Genomic DNA, 17,870 nt, shown 5'->3' with positions numbered 1-17,870 from the left:
GCATGGTTAAGTCAATTCAACTTAAATTGCATTAAACTGACTTAAAAAGTGAGTTTAATCTTGTATAACTGATTTAAAAAAAAGTTGAAAATTGCTTAACTTATTTTGACGAGTTAAAGCAATGTAAAAATGTATGGTGTTTCGAACAGTGATCATTCGATATTGATCAAACTTTTTTTACAGTATAGAATATGACTAATATACAGATATGCAGCTGTGGGGGTATGGACTTTAACTTTTTTTAGATTTAAGTAAACGTGTAAATGCTACAAAGATAGATAGATAGAGACATATGTTACAGTAGCCTATATTTCCACACCCCAAAAAATGCCATGAATGAACCGCTTCAAGTGAGAGCGTCGCGTTGAAGACAGCCACCGTCTTTAAATAATACGTTGACGGCATTATCGTGGGATTCGGGTCGTTTAAAGTTCTACACAATAAAATTAGAAGTGAAGGCATATGTATAATTACAGGGCTATACAGTAAAGGCTGTGTCGAGAGGGAGGGAGACGGAGGAAAGTCCTGCCCTTTCTGAAAGGTTTCCTGTTTGACTAGGCGAGCAGAAAGTGACTCAAGTTCACAGATTCCCTAGCAGTGACTGTTCACTTCAGCAGCATGAGACGCTCTCCTTCACTCCTCTCCTTCACCAGGCTCTAAAATTACTATACGCTTTCTGGCCAAACAACGCCAGCTTTATCACGTACACACTAATGCGAGAGATACGGACATGTTTGCGTTTCTAATGGAGCAATATCTGCTTTCGCTGCTCTGTTGGGGGACTTTTTTGGTTTCTGCAGTTGTCCTGGATCAGAACGTAATCGGTGAGTGAAAGTCTTGACACTTCTCGAGCGCTCCTTGACTTAGCAGGTATACTCGTGTAAATGTGTGTGTTTTTTATGCAGGAAGACACCCATGTTTTTAACATCCACTGTGGCTCGTGAGCTCATAGAGCAGCGTTTGTTTCTTGACTGCTTACTTTTAAGCGTGCAACAGGTGATCGCATTCAGAGAACGCCAAGTTCTCCAACTTCAGCGTTGTTTTTCCTGTGCAGGAGTTAGACTATGTAAGAAGTAGAATATTGCTCAACTGTTTTAAGATGACATCAGTCCCACAAAATGCAGTTTTATTGCCTTGTGCTGACTAAACTTTGTACGTCTGTTCTTGATTGAGTGACTTGGGCAGAGGTGTCATTGTGTTTGTAAAACCGTTATCTGTGCATGTTTGTGCATGTTTTATTATTATCTATAGTGAAGTTGACGATAGATAGATAGATAGATAGATAGATAGATAGATAGATAGATAGATAGATAGATAGATAGATAGATAGATAGATAGATAGATAGATAGATAGATAGATAGATAGATAGATAGATAGATAGATGTAGGCCTTTGCGTGTATGCAGTAAGTTGTACCCCATTATGAAGTGGCTGAAGATCAGAGTGTATTATTTATTATGGTTGCTTTTATATAAACCAAGATTTGCCATATTTGTATACAACATATAGCCTACAGATCAATTATATTGGCATTGCCTTAAAATATGACATGTCATATATGACATATGACATATGACATTAACTAAGATGACCTTAATGCAGATTTATACTAGGAAAGAAATGCACAAAATCTCATAACGAATGTTCAAAAAAAAAAAAAAACACACTCATTGGTACTATGAAACGTTGTATTATGAGATCATGCTAGTACAGTGGTACTTTTTTGGCACGTTTGTTTATTACTCACATTCTGTCACTTGTAGGATGATAGCATCGGAATGCAAGTGAATCAATCACTATTCCTCCAATCGAGTGCATGCATTTCATCGTGTTAATACATCAGACTTTTTCTGTTGTTTTCCCCTCAGACTTGTGTGTGCGCGCAAAAGGGAACACCCTTATGAGTTGACAGCTGAAAAACATTACGAGTTTGTGTTTTCGGGTTGTAGTGGAAGTGTTTGACAGTACGCGCAAGACGTTTTTCCATTCCAGCCAGCCCTTCATCCTTCCTCCCATTTGGTATAAATTGTTTATCTCTTTCTGTCCTGTCATTAATTTCAGCCTCTGTGATTACAGGTTACTTTAGACACTAATTACACTCACTGAACTCCTCCCCACCTCACGCCTGTGATTATACAGCAGGATATGTTTGTCACACAGCGCTGGCATATGCTGCGTTTGGTGGAGTAACATAGATATTTCTTACAGAAATCATATTTTCCAGATGTCCGGCTACATCTTTGCCACTTCCTGTTTCCAGCCTTGCTTGGCTGCTTTCTGCACACTCCGTTGCTGAAACACACTAGCGCTGTGTGTGCTGCATTTGAGCCACATGCAGGAGTTTTGCCCTGCTTGTTTAATGCATTGCAAATAGCATCAGTCACCCCCCATATATGACACCTTTCTATTCTAAAACTCCCCTCAAGTTTTAAAGGGAAAGTTTTAAAGTGCAATAATGTGTTCAGATTTTAGCGTAATACACAGTCCTTAAATGATGTTAGAAAAAAAGACTTAGAACCTCTCCTTCTCTCCGGATCAGATGGTAAAATCACTATGCTTTCTGGTCTAAAAGAGCATTATCTGCTTCCTCTGCTCTTTTCGGCGGATTTTTATAATGTATTTCTTAAGTTGTCATGGATCGGAATGTAGCAGTTGAGTCTCTTAACTTGGCAGGTATACATATGTGTAAATGTGTGTTTTTATGCAGAAGAATAGGGCTGGGTAAAAAATATTGATTATTGATTTTTAAGAACCAATATCGATATCACAAGAATCAATCTTTCAGTCTATGCTGTTTTGACGTCTTTTTAGCCCACCTGCCATCTAATAAATTCCAACAAGCTTTGTGTTTTGTTACTTCTGATATAAAACAAAGTCTCATCTTTTAAATTCTGTCAAATTTATTATAAAAAATGTAAATAATAAATTCAGTTTTTTTGCTATTTAATGTGGCTTGATAGATTGCTGTAGCGGCTAATTTTAAGCAAATCAGCAGCGCAGAGCACACATGAACCGATCATCTTTTACACATTACTACTAGTTACAGCACAAAATAAACATGAATGAGCATCAGAAGGTATGTTGAAAGATTCTGCTCCATATCCATATCATGGATCCATATCATGTCACATGTAATCACTCAATCAGTGTTTCAACTATGGAAAGACGTCAAAAACAGCTTGCAAACAATATGTCATGTAATGTTAGATTTTTAAAAGCCATTTAAAGGTGCACTATGTAGTATTTTTGCAGTAAAATATTCAAAAACCACCAGGCCAATGTTGTGTATTTTGTTCAGTTGAGTTCTTACAATACCCCAAATGTTTCCAACTATTTGTAAATTGTGATAAAATTGTTATTTTAACCAAGGAGCTGGGACGTCTGAGGGAGTCGCCTGTCAATTGCATCATATCTGTGTTTCCCTCGGTTTCCAGCAGAAAGGCTTTACTCTTAGCAGTGTGAACAAGTGTCACAGCAGCTGATGAGCGAACGCACAGAGTAATGTCATAACATCATTTTAAACACTTAAAACACTTCAATGTATCTAATATGATAAACGGAGCTGCGTTACCTCATACTCATGACCGGAAAAGCGGAAATGGCGCCCACGACTGTGTCCCATCATTATAAAAGTCCCGTTGCTCGCAAGCCACGTGTTTGCATAACATTCGCTCCAGCGGCCTTGCTCAGCTCCACAACACTCTGCTCTGCTTCATACTACAGTAACGTTAATAACCGCATCCATGAACATGATTTCTGCCCTATTTTCCACTGGCTTTGAGGTACCACATGTCCCATGATTCTGTGCATCAAACTTCACCTTTGTTTTGAATAGGCGCCCTCAGCAGACGGAAAAATTACATATTGCAGCTTTAAAGGTGCACTATGCAGCTTTCCGTCCACTGGAGGGTGCCTATTCAAAACAAATCGTAGTTTGATGACGCAAAGTGTGAGCGCAGCATCTTGGGAGATGTGGTCTTCTCATCACAGCCGGTGGAAAATAGGACTTGGGCAGAAATCACGTTCATGCATGCGGTTATTAACGTTACTGTAGTCTAAAGCAGAGCAGGATCGAGTGTTATGGACCTGAGCACAGCTGCTGGAGCGATTGTTAAACAAATTCCCGCCTCGCGAATACCGCGACTTTTATTATGACGGGACACAGTCGCCGTTCGCCTGCACAGATCCGCTCTTCCGGTTATGATTTTGAGGTAATGTAGCTCTGTTTATCATATTGGATACATTTAGGTGTGTTTAAAACGATGTTATGACTTTACTCCGTGCGTTCACTTGTTCACACTGCTAAGAGTAAAGCGCTCCTGCCAAATAAAAGCCGAAACCGAGTGTACCGCAGATATGACGCAATTGACAGGCGACTCCCTCAAATGCAATGCTGAAACGTCCCGGTCCTTAGTTAAAATAGCAATTTTCTCACAATTTACAAATAGTTGGAAACTTCTGGGATATTGAAGGTACTCAACTGAACAAAATATATAACACCGGCCTAGTGGTTTTTGGATATTTTACTGCAAAAATACTACATAGTTCACCTTTAATGACCAAAAACTCATTAGTCAGCTAGAAAAAAATAACTTAGAGAGGAGCAATTTTCTAAATACATACACTTTATTGCATATTCATTGTATTTTTTAACCTGTTCTTCAATATTTAATGTGTCTGGATAAATCTGTAATTTTATGATGGCCACCATTTAAATGTATATATATATATATATATATATATATATATATATATATATATATATATATATATATATATATATATATATATATATATATAAAACATAATTATTTAATTAAAAGTATTGTTAATATAAAAACTTCCTATAAAAATAGCCTATAAATCATATGATGTACCAGCTGGGATTCCCTGTATAGTTTACAGCATTAGTTGAGAGATATTTTTCCTTGAGTAAATTTGGCATATACTGTTAGGACCTAATTAATCAATATTGAATCAGTTGTGAAATCAAATTGTGAAATGAATGTCAATTCCCAGTCCTACAGAAGATGTTTTTATGATCCACTGTGGCTCATGAGCTCACAAAGCAGCGTTTGTTTCTTGACTGCTTACTTTTAAAAGCTTGCAACAGGTGATCGCATTCAGAGAAAACCAACTTCAGCGTTATTTTTTTCCTGTGCAGTTTCAGGAGTTGTATAAGAAGCAGCATATTGCTCAGGTGTTTCAAATAGCAGTCCCACAAAAAGCAGTTTTATTTTCTTGTGCCGACTAAACTTTGCACGTCTGTTCTTGGGCAGATGTGTCTTTGTGTTTGTAAAACAGTTATCTTTATCTTTGTTTCATTATTATCTATAGTGAAGTTGACGACATAGATAATTGTAGTATCTATGACGACATGTTACCTTTTTTCCAGTCTTTCAACATGCACAAAAAAGTCATAAACTCACACATTTTGTTGTTGTTTTTAAGTCACTTTATCCACAAGTTTTAGAAGTGTTAAAGTGCAATTAACGCTGCTCAGATTGTAGTTAGTTTTAATTGTTTTGAAATGCCTTAGCAGACAAAACTTTAAAATAAAGTTGACTACAATCTCTCTCTAGACACCATTTTAGGGGCCCAAACAGACTGCCAGAGGCTGTTGTGCTTATCTAAAGCTGTACACTGCTTATCGTAATGTTCAGTCCTTAAATGACGTTTGAAAAAAGACCTGTTCAAATCTGATAGAGAGCTCTTTAAAGTGCCACACCAGAGCAAGTCGTTTTCGAATCACATATTTGAAGTTAAAAAATATATCATCCAGAATTAAATTTCATTATTTCGCTATTGTTATGAATACTGTCCAAAGGAAATAGTGTGAGATAATAGCTCTGCAGTTTAACGTTATCCAGTCAGGCTACGTAATAGATAAAGAGTCAGTGAGCAGAGCTTGCAGAGTAAAAAAGCTCCTTTGTAGGCCCTTGAAGGCATGTGAGACTCAGGCCAGTGGATGAAGGTTGTGAGTCCGAGCTTATGTTTACCAAAGCCTCTCCGGGCCTCTGTGCCGAGAACTCAAAAATAGCTATCTCGGGATGAGAAGAGGAGTCACATAACCTCAAAATGGCTGCATCTGATTTGACCATATTTGTCTTCGTATCCTTGTGTCCGACACAATCCCCTCTTGGCTCGCTCCAATGAACTAGAGACTAAAAGGTCACATATTACTTTTTATCCTCCCAGCTCCAAAGACAGAGCCAAAGCACCCGAAAACGACAGTGGATGGATCATAAGACATATGTGCTGTTTGAATTTGCAGTCAAGCTAAATCTATTATGCTACAAAGCAGTGATGACCTATTAATATTATAGAAATATACTTTGCAAATCAATTTTCAGTCATAATTTGAAAATATAACATGCATTGCTTACTAATATGGGCTTAATAGTGAAGCAAAGGTGAGTTTGTCTGTTGTAATTGCTTGTTTTTTCTTCAGTAGAAGTGTCTTGGCTGTTAATCTATCTGTGGAAGGAAAGCCACACATCCGCCCTATCTGTGCTTCCTTCCTTGGTTGGGTCACCTGTTCCGTCCTTTCCAGAAGGGCAGTGGAGACAGATTGAGGAGCGAGAGCTGAGTTAAGGGAAAATGAGGGTCGGAGGTCTTGCGATTGTCGCGCTACAGTGTTGTCATATTGCTTTCTCTGTATCAGAAACGATTCCCATTTTTGAGGTGGTGAGGCCTGAACATGAGGGATAAGTGCTGATGGACTGATTTGCAAGTGACTCTGGATTCTATTTTAAGGGGCGTTTACACTGAAAGCGATTTTGTAAGTGACTACGTCATTCGTTTTCAGTGAAAGGTGACATTTTAGACAGCAGACCACAGACGATGAATCAAAATTATTTTAAATGTAAATGTGCTAACTAGCAATGGGAGACCGTGCAGAACCACAGTGGAGTACCTGATACAGTTAGATGCTTTCTGGCAATTTAGCGATAAGTACATTACATTTCATGTTGCAGCCAGAATTAAATCCTATACTATTTTGTCAGAATAAATGACAAGCAAAACGTTAAATATTAAATACATAGGCCTACTGTGAATAGGCATCAGAGCATTATAATTTATAGTATTCTAGTGTTATTAAACTATTAGATTAACTTTAAGTGACCGTTAGATGATATGGTGGTGTAAATATAAAAAAATGGAAAATGAACATGCACATGCACAATTAAATATTTTTTATCCAATATGATACAAAAAAAACTCATATCGACTGATATTGTACCGTTATATTCGTTATATTTTACCGTTATACCTCATTTAAATGCTGTGTGAACCAGTGATGATATAGTATTGTTTATATATTGTTAAATTATTTATTAATATTTTAAATTGGGTTTCATTTTATATTCGCAGTTTTCAGTTTTATATTAGTTTACGTTTTGTTTGTCATTTTATGTGCTTTTGTCATTTTCATTATTTTTATTGTTTTCTTTAAGCCTCTGTTTAGCATTATTTTTATTTCACTTAAGTTCTAATGAGCTTAGTACAAAGGCAACATTTTATAAATAATTTTTAATGTATGTTTGTTTTGTATCCACGTTTTATATTTTATTTTAAAGGTGCCATGTCTAAAAATTTAGGTAAAAATATCCAAAAAATGACCTACACGCATCAAAAGAATGAGAAGAAATAAGGGCGATGATGTCAATAAAAAAATATCAAGTTATAGTGCTGCAGAGATATCAACCTTAATTAGCAATAGCATTACTAGCCCTGGCCCGACAGTAATACCAGTCTCGGCCATGGGAGGCGGTATGCGGGCAACATAACCACCAGCCAACCTGCAATACACCATAGACAGTAAAAGAAATGGACAGAGCGATCCCATTGACTTCAACGACAGAAAATGAGACCAATCAGAGGCACTCACTTCCTGATGGCTGAGTGAACTGCGCAGGCTCAGACTGAGCTTGACGACGTAGATGTGACGTAAGCCTCCTGTCTGACAGTTGTAGGTCTTCTAGTTGTGGAAAGTAAAATCTGAATCACGTTTAAATATTTTCTCCCGTTGCTTTTGGCTCACTATCGGCTTCTCCCCGTTCTTCTCCCTTGACTTTATCGGACTTTATGTTTCCACGTCCCCCCGACAGTAGACAGTAAAAGATTGTTTCTGAGCGTCTCCTCCTGTCTATACGGTAATTTCTCAACTGTGCAACAGAGTAATTCGCACTTGTATTAAAGCGTTTAATTCGCGTTGGTTATGACGCAATCGTTAGCCTATTTTTACAAAAACTGCTTCTACGGGGCGATAGTGTAAGATACAAGGTAATGGAGCCTTTTATGCATTGTCGTGTTTCTTTATAAATAAACAATGGACAAATGAAGTCTTTAAACGCCTCAGATGTAAAGTTATTCACTGTCAAAGTGACTCAAAAATGAATGGGATGCTAACAGCAGGTGATGGCTTGGTTAGCAATGGCAGCCCCTATGGGTGGAACGCTTTCCGAGTGCTAGATTACCCCCTTGCAATACACAAATAACTTGCACGGCTTGTGGGCGTACTTGAACCTGATGTCAGTCGTGTGGAAAGTACAGCCCACTACTTTATTTCAGTTCAGGGAAGAGAGTGGACGGATGGCCGAAGCCCTTGGCCCCTTAAATGTATCTGATATAATTAAAATAGCTGCTTTACCTGACCAGAAAAAGCAGAAGTGCGCGCGCCTGGTCGACTGTGTCCCATTCCGTCATAATAAAAGTCCCGGTACTCGCGAGCCGTGTGTTTGTATAACAGTCGGTCCAGCGGCCGTGCTCAGCCCCACAACACTCGGTCCTGCTCTGCTTTACACTACAGGAACATTAATAACCGCATCCATGAACATGATTTCTGCTCGAGTCCTATTTTCCACCGGCTGTGACGTGAAGACCAAATGTCCCAAAATACTGCGCTCACACCTGGCGCCATCAAAATACGCCTTTGTTTAGAATAGGCGCCCTCTAGTGGACGGAAAGTTGCATAGTGCACCTTTAATTCAACTATATTTCAATTAACAAAAAAGTTTTTTTTGTTTTAAGTTTTAGTTAATAACAACACTACTGTGAATTTATGTAACTGTTCATTTCCTCATTCCCCCCCCCCCCCCCCTGAACTCTCTTTAATACTACTGTGCCGTTTTAATTAGTTTGCTGTATGATTAATGTGTTTAAATATCAGTTGGGCTTTGCAGTATGGGTTGGCTTCTATGTCTTTCAGTGTGTTTAAATGACCGGTGCCCCTTTCAGTCCCAGAGAGCCACGGTGGCCTTTTATCACAGGAAAGTCTAGGAGGTGTGTGGTACTCCAAAGAGCAGCTAAACTAACAAATTACGTAATACAGTTTAACAACTTCTTATGGATTGGCCAAACACAGACATGCTGCAATTGAGAAAGCATACACTGACTCATACAACACCGGACTAGTAACCCCTTGCGTGTTCTTGAATTCAACTTTTGGGTCTTAACCCAGTGGTAGAAGCATAACTTTTCCACTGATCTGAGGTCTCAGTAACTCTTTACTCGCAGAGACAGGAGTTTGACGCCATTTGGTCTCTCTGTGCTAGTGTTTGCTTGAACGCATCAGTGCATTTAGGTCAGAGTCTCAGGAACCAGACAAGGGTGCTGGAGATGAAATCAGGTCCGAACAGGGCATTGGAAAGCAGATAAAAAAAGAGAAGCATGTATATCTGATAAAAGAAGCATCCAGCATTTCATCTTGCACTGTTTTGTAGTCTCTTAGGACTATTCAAGGATAGTAGATGCAGAATTGCTCTTGATGCAGATCTTGCACATCTCTAGAGTTCTTTATTTGATCAGATATTTTGGTTGAATGTAAGCGAGGTTGACTATTTAATCTAGTTTTGATATTTTAATGTTACACTGTGTCTAAATTCGACGTGTTTAGTGGTGCAGCGGATCTCAAAACTCATGGTTCAGATCATATTGCGTTTTTTTTTTTTTTTGAGTAACGGATCAGATCATTTTTGGGATCAGCAAAAAGTTCAAACTTTATTAAAGACAAGTGAACAGTCAGTTAAACAAAACGAATACCGGTACACTAATTGCAAGCATAGCTCAATATAACAAAGTTACTAATGCACGAATCCAGTATAATGATACACAGTCGATTTCTTTTGCAGCTGTTTACATTAACTTAATGGGATAGTTCATTTAAAAATGAAAATGCTGTCATCATTTACTCACTCTCAAGTTGTTCCAAACCTGTATGAGTTTCTTCTGTTGAATGCAAAATAAGATATTTTAAAGAATGTTTGCAATCAAATTGATCATAGTAGGAAAAATAATACTATGGAAGTCAATGGCTACCGTCAACTGTCTGGTTACAAACATTCTTTAAAATATCATCTTTTTTGTTTAACAGAAGAAGAAAAAAAGCATTGCAAAAACAAAACCATAGCATTTTAAGAGGCTGTTAAAAAGTCAAACTTTTAAAAACACGCCTGAGACCTCTTCATTTTATTGCATATTATGTAAACACCCCCTTGAAAAACCCAGTCAGACTAATTATACAGGGTTTTTCTAGTCGTAAAATGTAATGTTGCATATTTCTCTGGCAAGCACAGGTAAAATAGTCAGTAAAGATATTTAATAGGTGATCTTGTTTCTATTTTATCTAGATGAGAATCAACCTATATCTCGATATCGGCTACGTCAACTGTGCAAGTTCTGCGACGTGGAGGCTTCCGATTGTAATGGCACCGACACCTGTGAAAGCAACTGCATCATCACGTCCATCTGTGCCAGCCCGGATGAGATCTGTGTGGCTATCTGGTACGTTACTGTCAAAGCCGTGATTTTAAAGTGTGAAACATCTGCTTTGCACAGCATTAAAAATCACAACTACATCTTGTTTACAGATTGCAATATTATTCTAATAAAAAAAAAAATCAAAATGGACCCTTAATAAATGTCCATATTGTTCTACAAGACATTTCTTGTATCTTTTTTTACATAATTATGTTACATGCACTTACCATAGTACTAACAGTAAATGATGCTTAATTACATGCATAATTACATGCAAATAACCCCCAAGCAAATCCTTATCTTACCCTAACCCTATAGTAGCACATGTTGTTAATTATTATTAATCAGTACTTATATATAGTGCTTATATATATATATATATATATATATATATATATATATATATATATATATATATATATATATATATATATATATAAATTGCACTGTAACACTGACACCTTAAAGGGTTAGTTCAGCAAAATATAAAAACAATTCTGTCATTAATTACTCACCCTGATGTCGTTCGACACCCGTTCATCTTCGGAACACAAATGAAGATATTTTTGTTGAAATCTGATGGCTCAGACAGGCCGTTACACTCAATCGATGCACTGATTCATAACGGTTCGAAGTCTTGTTTTGAAATCAGCCCATCACTAGACAAGTCATATTTAGTTTTTTTTTTTGTGCACAAAAAATATTCTTGTCGCTTCATAAAATGATTGTAGAGCCACTGTAGTGAGATGGGCTTTGTAACGATGTCTTCAGTGCCTTTTATGGGTTTTGAGAGAGGAAATGACATTGGTGTCAATGGAGGCCTTTCTGAACAAAATCAACAAAAAAAATCTTCTTTTGTGTTCCGAAGATGAACGTAGGTCGAACGACATGAGGGTGAGTAATTAATGACAGAATTTTCATTTTTGGGTTAACTAGCCCTTTAAAATAATTAAAGTGTATTTATCAATAGTGTTTTTATCAAAGTTTCACTTATATGTATAACTTTTCTTTACTACTGTACTGACATAACCCAAGGGGTGAGGAGAAAAATAATATTATCCAATAATATAAGTCTAATACTTAATAATCCAATACCAAAAAGAATATCAAGTGTCTTGTTTTACTCTGAAATATGTGACATTGAAGTTAAATGTGCTGTGAATGCCATTTCATGTTATCTTTAATTATGGAAACAGTGCTAAAAATAGCAACAAGTCATTGCTGTATCTAAGTGCTTATTATGTTTACTTGTGTAGCAACAATGGTATATGCGGTTTATATTTTATTGTCAATTATAAACATAAAATAGCTCAATTGTATTTTGGATTGAGAAAATATCATGATATCATAATCGTTTTAATCACAGTGTAATTGTATTTTTATTCTCTATTTGACATCAGGAGGAAGGTCAATGACAACAACACAATTGAGACATTGTGCCACAATCCCTCTGAGCCCCTCTACGGCATCATGGTGGAGAACTACAACAACACCAAGTGTGAAATGAGAGAGAGGATGTCAAACAGCGGCCCTTTCCACATCTGCTCCTGCAACGCCGAGGAGTGCAACGACATGCTGATGTTCACAATCCGTTAGTTTCCCTCTTCATTCCTCCTTTCTAGCTTTGTCTATCCTTCCTTTTTGTGTCATAATTTTCTGTCATAGTGGTTTAGGATAGTAAGTTAGTAGCTAAAAATGGTAGATTCAAAACATTGTGTCCTTGAGAAAGTCGATCCTGTAGGACTGTCTGAGTAACTCACTTAGCCCAGATGGAATCTGCAGAAGCTCTGCTGATTTTGAAGGAAGAGCTGTGGAATTTGTTGACTGAAAGCTGAATAGTAGATATTTATTTGTAGCTCAAATGAACAGCATAATCAAATGATTTAAAGTCAACATGAACAATTTAATTTCTTTATATATGTTTCATGTCTTTTATTACTAAATAGATGAAAATGACAAAAGCACAAAAAAATGACTAAAACTTAAAAGGTTAGTTCACCCAAAAATGAAATTGATGTCATTAATGACTCACCCTAATGTCGTTCCACACCCGTAAGACCTCCGTTCATCTTCAGAATACAGTTTAAGATATTGGTGATCCAAATCATGAATCAAAAAACTGATTCATGACCGTTTGAATCTTTATTTGAGGTTTGAAAAGAAACCCGGAAGAGAAGACAATGCTGAATAAAGTTGTAGTTTTTGTTATTTTTGGACCAAAATGTATTTTCGATGCTTCAAGAGATTCTAACTAATTAACTGATGTCACATATCGACTACTTTGATAATGTTTGGACATGGACAGTAGCCTGGATGCCAGCCGAACTTAGCCCCGCCCACAAAATTTTTAGGTCGGGCAATTCGGTCTGGCATTGCTCCATAGAGGAGTAATTATCTCCGAACAGAAACTGTTCGGACCAATGAAATCATCAGGGCGGGCTTTAGACGATGACGAACAGATGATCAACAGGAACTTAATCATGCACGTCATCAAATAAGCTTGGATTATATTTACTCGAATCCTAAACGTAGAGCTTGTTTGTATATGCATTCACCTTCATAATTTCTCTCAAAGATGATGATCATGTTGGGTAAGTACTCTGTGTATCAATAAGTTCCTTTATTTTTTTACAACACTGGCAAAGATTGTTTATTCCAGGGCGTGTGCAGACAGGGTTGCCAAGTTTTTACAACAAAATCCGCCAACTACTAGCCCTAAACTTCTCGGGGGGTTCTCCGGGGGGAAAATGGTGTTTGGGGGGTAAAATGTGTGTTATTTTGGCAAAGTTGCCTGCTAAAATTCGCACTCATGGGTCTATATATCACATAATAGTCGCTTCAACCCACGGACATAGAAAACAACCGCGGGGAAAAAAACGCGGACTTGGCAACACAGTGCAGTTGAGCTCTGTGTTGACATTTGACAATGCGTTGCTTAGTTGCTCTGATTGGTTTGCTCCATTGGGCTGTGATTATGAGGCGTGTTTCAACCGAACCAGGAAAGACATCAATTGGATAGACCTTTGTAGACCTACAAAGGTCTATCCAATTGATGTCTTTCCTGGTTCGGTTGAAACACGCCCCATAATCACAGCCCAATGGAGCAGTTTCAGACTCATATTCTGACTAGAATTGAGTATGACCACGTCAGGCTACATGGACAGTACATTGTGCCTAAACTTGCATACGCTCTCGGACTAAATATAAAATATCTTAAACTGTGTTCTGAAGATGAACGGATGTCTTATGGGACTGGAACGACATTAGGGTGAGTCATTAATGACATAAATTTCATTTTTGGGTGAACTAAAACTTTAATATTTTTAGTATTCGTTTTAGTTTAAAGGTTAAGCTGTTTCAAAAAATTAATACATATTAGTATATAAATAAACAAAAATAACTGATGGAAAGGGTGGGATTTTTTTTATACAAACGACGGGCTTTCCAGTTCTGTGGAAATCTTCAGCGTTCTGCAGTCGCAGATTCTGTGTGGGCCCGTGAAGCGTCTCATGTGATGTAGCCTACATCTCACCTCTCTGAGGTTTTATATAGACACTATGGAAACATTGCACACAAAAAAAACAATAAATTGTTTCAGCTAGTTTTAGTTTTGCTAGTGCTACACTCCTCACCACACTAGATAAATAGCATTCAACTGTATTTTAAACCCAAACCCCAGAAGAACATTTTTAACTACAAACTGAAACTGCATTAGCATGCAATGCTAACAATTTAGCACAGGCTTTTAACGTGTACCTCGCTCTGTTATGTGAGCTCAGGTTGTTGTAACGTTCTAAAGCAGCTGAATTGTTGCTGGCCAGGCTGCGCTGTCTCAGGCAGACTTTCTATTGGCTTTGGTTGTGTGGACGACTGAGGATCTCAGACATGTGGTTTCCTGTCTGTGTAACTTGAAGCAGAGACATCACAACCACATGGCAAAACAGCTGTGTGCACTAGGCATGCTCTATAATAACCTTATTTACCACTATTTGGAAAGTTTATAGCATGTTTCATACGTTTTAAAAAGCCGCAGTTTCGTTTTTTTAAGCGAGGAACATCCACATTGTATGTTTTTATAAAACCTAAAACGGTACACAGGGATTTCTGAGGTTCTGAGGCGAGTGTCCTTCCTTTATTTCAGTATGTAAACACATTTATCATGAGGTAATGAAGACAAATGCTATGATGTTAAATTGTGGATATAAGATGTCGTTTGAGCAGGTGTTTGATGCCTGTAGTTTTGACTGTGTAGGAGCAGTCGAGGGAGGCTGTAATTCCATCCGGTGAAGGAGGCCTCATTCCCTGCTAGAGTGGGGAAGTATTGCAGGAAGTCCATGTTTACTTATTGGAACGGTTCCATGGCATATTTCTCCAGAAATGCCTGGCATTGTTTTCCCGGACCATAACATTTTTATGACATTAACTGTGGCTGAGAGCCTGCACGTTACAGCGATAAGGTCCCTATTCTGTATTCGACTGGAGACTTTATTATGGCAGCTGTGGGGTGTACACAACAGCTTATAATTATATACTGCACAGCAGAGCTTTGTCGTATAGCAATTTTACACATTTTTTTTTGCTGAATCAAATAAACAAAGTCACGCTTGCAGTACTTTTGGCCTAGCTGGACTTTTTAGGTGGAAAGTACATGTTGCAATCTAAAAGGTTCTCAAATATCCATTTTCTGTACTGAGGGAGCTACATTATATTTTTCTTATTTATTTTACATTGTTTTAAAGTGCCCCTTTCTTCTTCGTGACGGGTTACCTGAGGAGCCATCAAAAGTATATATAGAGGTTAATGGTTAAGTTATTCAGAGAACTCCCCCCTACATTTACTTTGTAAAGCTGTATCGATGTTCTTCATTATCGGTCACAATGGATTATCAAAAAAAAAATTGACTGATGTATGTATTGGTCTATCCAGGATATATCTCAGTGGGTTTGTATTGTAAGATTTCAATTTCATATTCAGAGCCATTATGGTGTTTGAATATTTGAATCTGGCATGAATGCTGAACGTTTGCACATTTTGAATGAGTCTGTCGGCATGAAGACATCATTATGTCTTCTAGACAAAACTCCAGACAAATGAATAGAGCGAAAGAGGGAAATGGAGAAACTGTGGTTAACTGTGGATTACTGTCATTAGTTTACCCCCCCCCCCCAAAAAAAAAAAAAAACAATCTTAACAAAAAAATTAAACAAGTTTAAAAAGCTGTAATGCAGTTTCTCCTGAAATGCAGAATATTAGTGCTGTTCCTCAAAATGGAGTTTGTGCAAACATTCCAGTAAGCAAACAGTGAGTAAAAGCACCGACCACGGAAACGGTTAAAACTTTAAGTGAAAGTAATTTTGTAACATTGTGTTTTACAGTTAAATTTGGCTCTGAAATGGAATGATGATGAGATATGAAGACAGATTGATGTCACTGTTTGAAGCAGACACATTTTCTGCTGCTCTTCACAGTGATGGCCGTTGCTTGAGTGCTCTAGCAAATGTACATTTGTTTCTAATAAGCAACTCATAAAGCTTGTCAGGAGCGTTGTACTTTTCATTGTGGTTTGCACACATGTTTTTCTGTTATTCGACTTGTAAACTTGATTGGCTCAATCGGAAGGAGCACGAAGTGAATATGGAACCTTGAAGGCCTCTTGATTTAGAGGTCCTGGAAGCCTCTTGTGTGTTTTTTCACAACATGCAACAGTGTATACAGCACACTGAACTAGATTCTCACTCAACTACGTTGTTATAGGTCATTGCTGTAGATTAATTTCCTCGGATTTCCTGTGTACATGTGCAGTATTATTTCTGCCACTGTCTGGTAATGTTACTATAACACGTAACAATGTTGCATTACTTATAAAAAGTAACTAATCATGTTACAGTGTTACATTTTTGGAATGCAGTGGCAGGCTATGTTTTAGTTGCTCTTCTATCAGCTTGAATCAGTCGGCCCATTCTCCTCTGACCTCCAGCATCAACAAGGCATTTTCGCCCACAGGACTGCCGCTTACTGGATGTTTTTCCCTTTTCACACCATTCTTTGTAAACCCTAGAAATGGTTGTCCATGAAAATCCCAGTAACTGAGCAGATTGTGAAATGCTTGGCCCGTCTGGCACCAACAACCATGCCACGCTCAAAATCACTTAAATCACCTTTCTTTCCCTTTCGACATTTAGTTTGGAGTTCAGGAGATTGTCTTGACCAGGATCACAAATGCATTGAAGCAACTACCATGTGATTGGTTGATTAGATAATTGCATTCATGAGAAATTCAAGAGGTGTTCCTAATAATCCTTTAGGTGAGTGTATATTCACACAGGAATAACAAATTGTGGCTAACAGTATAACAAATAATGGAATGTTATGTTTTTAACAAATTATCTTAATAATGTCTAATTTAATCTATTATTAAAAATAGATTATTTTTGATTATTATTATTAATTATTGTCAATACAACTCTTATTACATTCTATTTAGATTCAGCTTCCATCTAAACAATTTATTATGTTTAGTTTTAGTTTAGTTTTCTCAGCAGTCATTTTATAAATAAAAATAATGGGGGAAAAACATGTTCATATACATACATTTTATATTAAATTATTATTATTACTCATTTTATTATTTATGTTCATAGTATGTAATTCCAATTAAAATAACCTATATACAAATGTGTACACCCATGTTCAGACCATGTACACCCTTTCATGGAAACGGTTCGCACTGCCACAAAGCAAAATGGTTCAGGAATGGTTTAAGGAGTACAACATCGAGTTTGAGGTGTTGACTTGGCATCCAAATTCCCCAGATGTCAATTCAATTGAGCATCTGTGGGATGTGCTGAACAAACAAGTCCAATCCATGGAGGCCCCACTTCGCAACTTACAGGACTTAAAGGATCTGGTGATAACATCTTAGTGCCAGATACCACAGAGTCCCAGATACTTCAGGGGTCCATGCCTCAATGGCTCAGGGCTGTTTTGGCAGCAAAAGGGGGGCCAACACAAAATTAGGTCATAATGACCAAACTTTGACCTCCACCAACTTTGAACTTTATTTATTCCACTTGGATCTATCTTTCGAAGGTATGGTATTAGTTACCATT

General features: G+C 37.5%; 1 protein-coding gene across 2 annotated transcripts in view; it reads left to right on the top strand.

The window, feature by feature from the left end:
• Positions 1 to 535: 535 nt before the first annotated feature.
• Positions 536 to 17,870, top strand: part of tgfbr2b (transforming growth factor beta receptor 2b) — a 32,535-nt gene continuing 15,200 nt past the window's right edge. The window contains exons 1-4 of one of the 2 annotated variants that reach the window (XM_067448289.1): positions 536 to 824; positions 6,452 to 6,589; positions 10,632 to 10,785; positions 12,162 to 12,352. In XM_067448289.1, the coding sequence (XP_067304390.1) occupies positions 731 to 824; positions 6,452 to 6,589; positions 10,632 to 10,785; positions 12,162 to 12,352 (577 nt within the window). In that variant the 5' untranslated portion in view covers positions 536 to 730. The remainder of the gene's footprint in view (positions 825 to 6,451; positions 6,590 to 10,631; positions 10,786 to 12,161; positions 12,353 to 17,870) is intronic. The other variant, XM_067448290.1, reaches the window with a different exon arrangement.

This window comes from Pseudorasbora parva, chromosome 7 (assembly GCF_024679245.1).
Source record: "Pseudorasbora parva isolate DD20220531a chromosome 7, ASM2467924v1, whole genome shotgun sequence".
NCBI lineage: Eukaryota > Metazoa > Chordata > Actinopteri > Cypriniformes > Gobionidae > Pseudorasbora > Pseudorasbora parva.
This window is presented reverse-complemented; position numbering and strand designations above follow the sequence as displayed.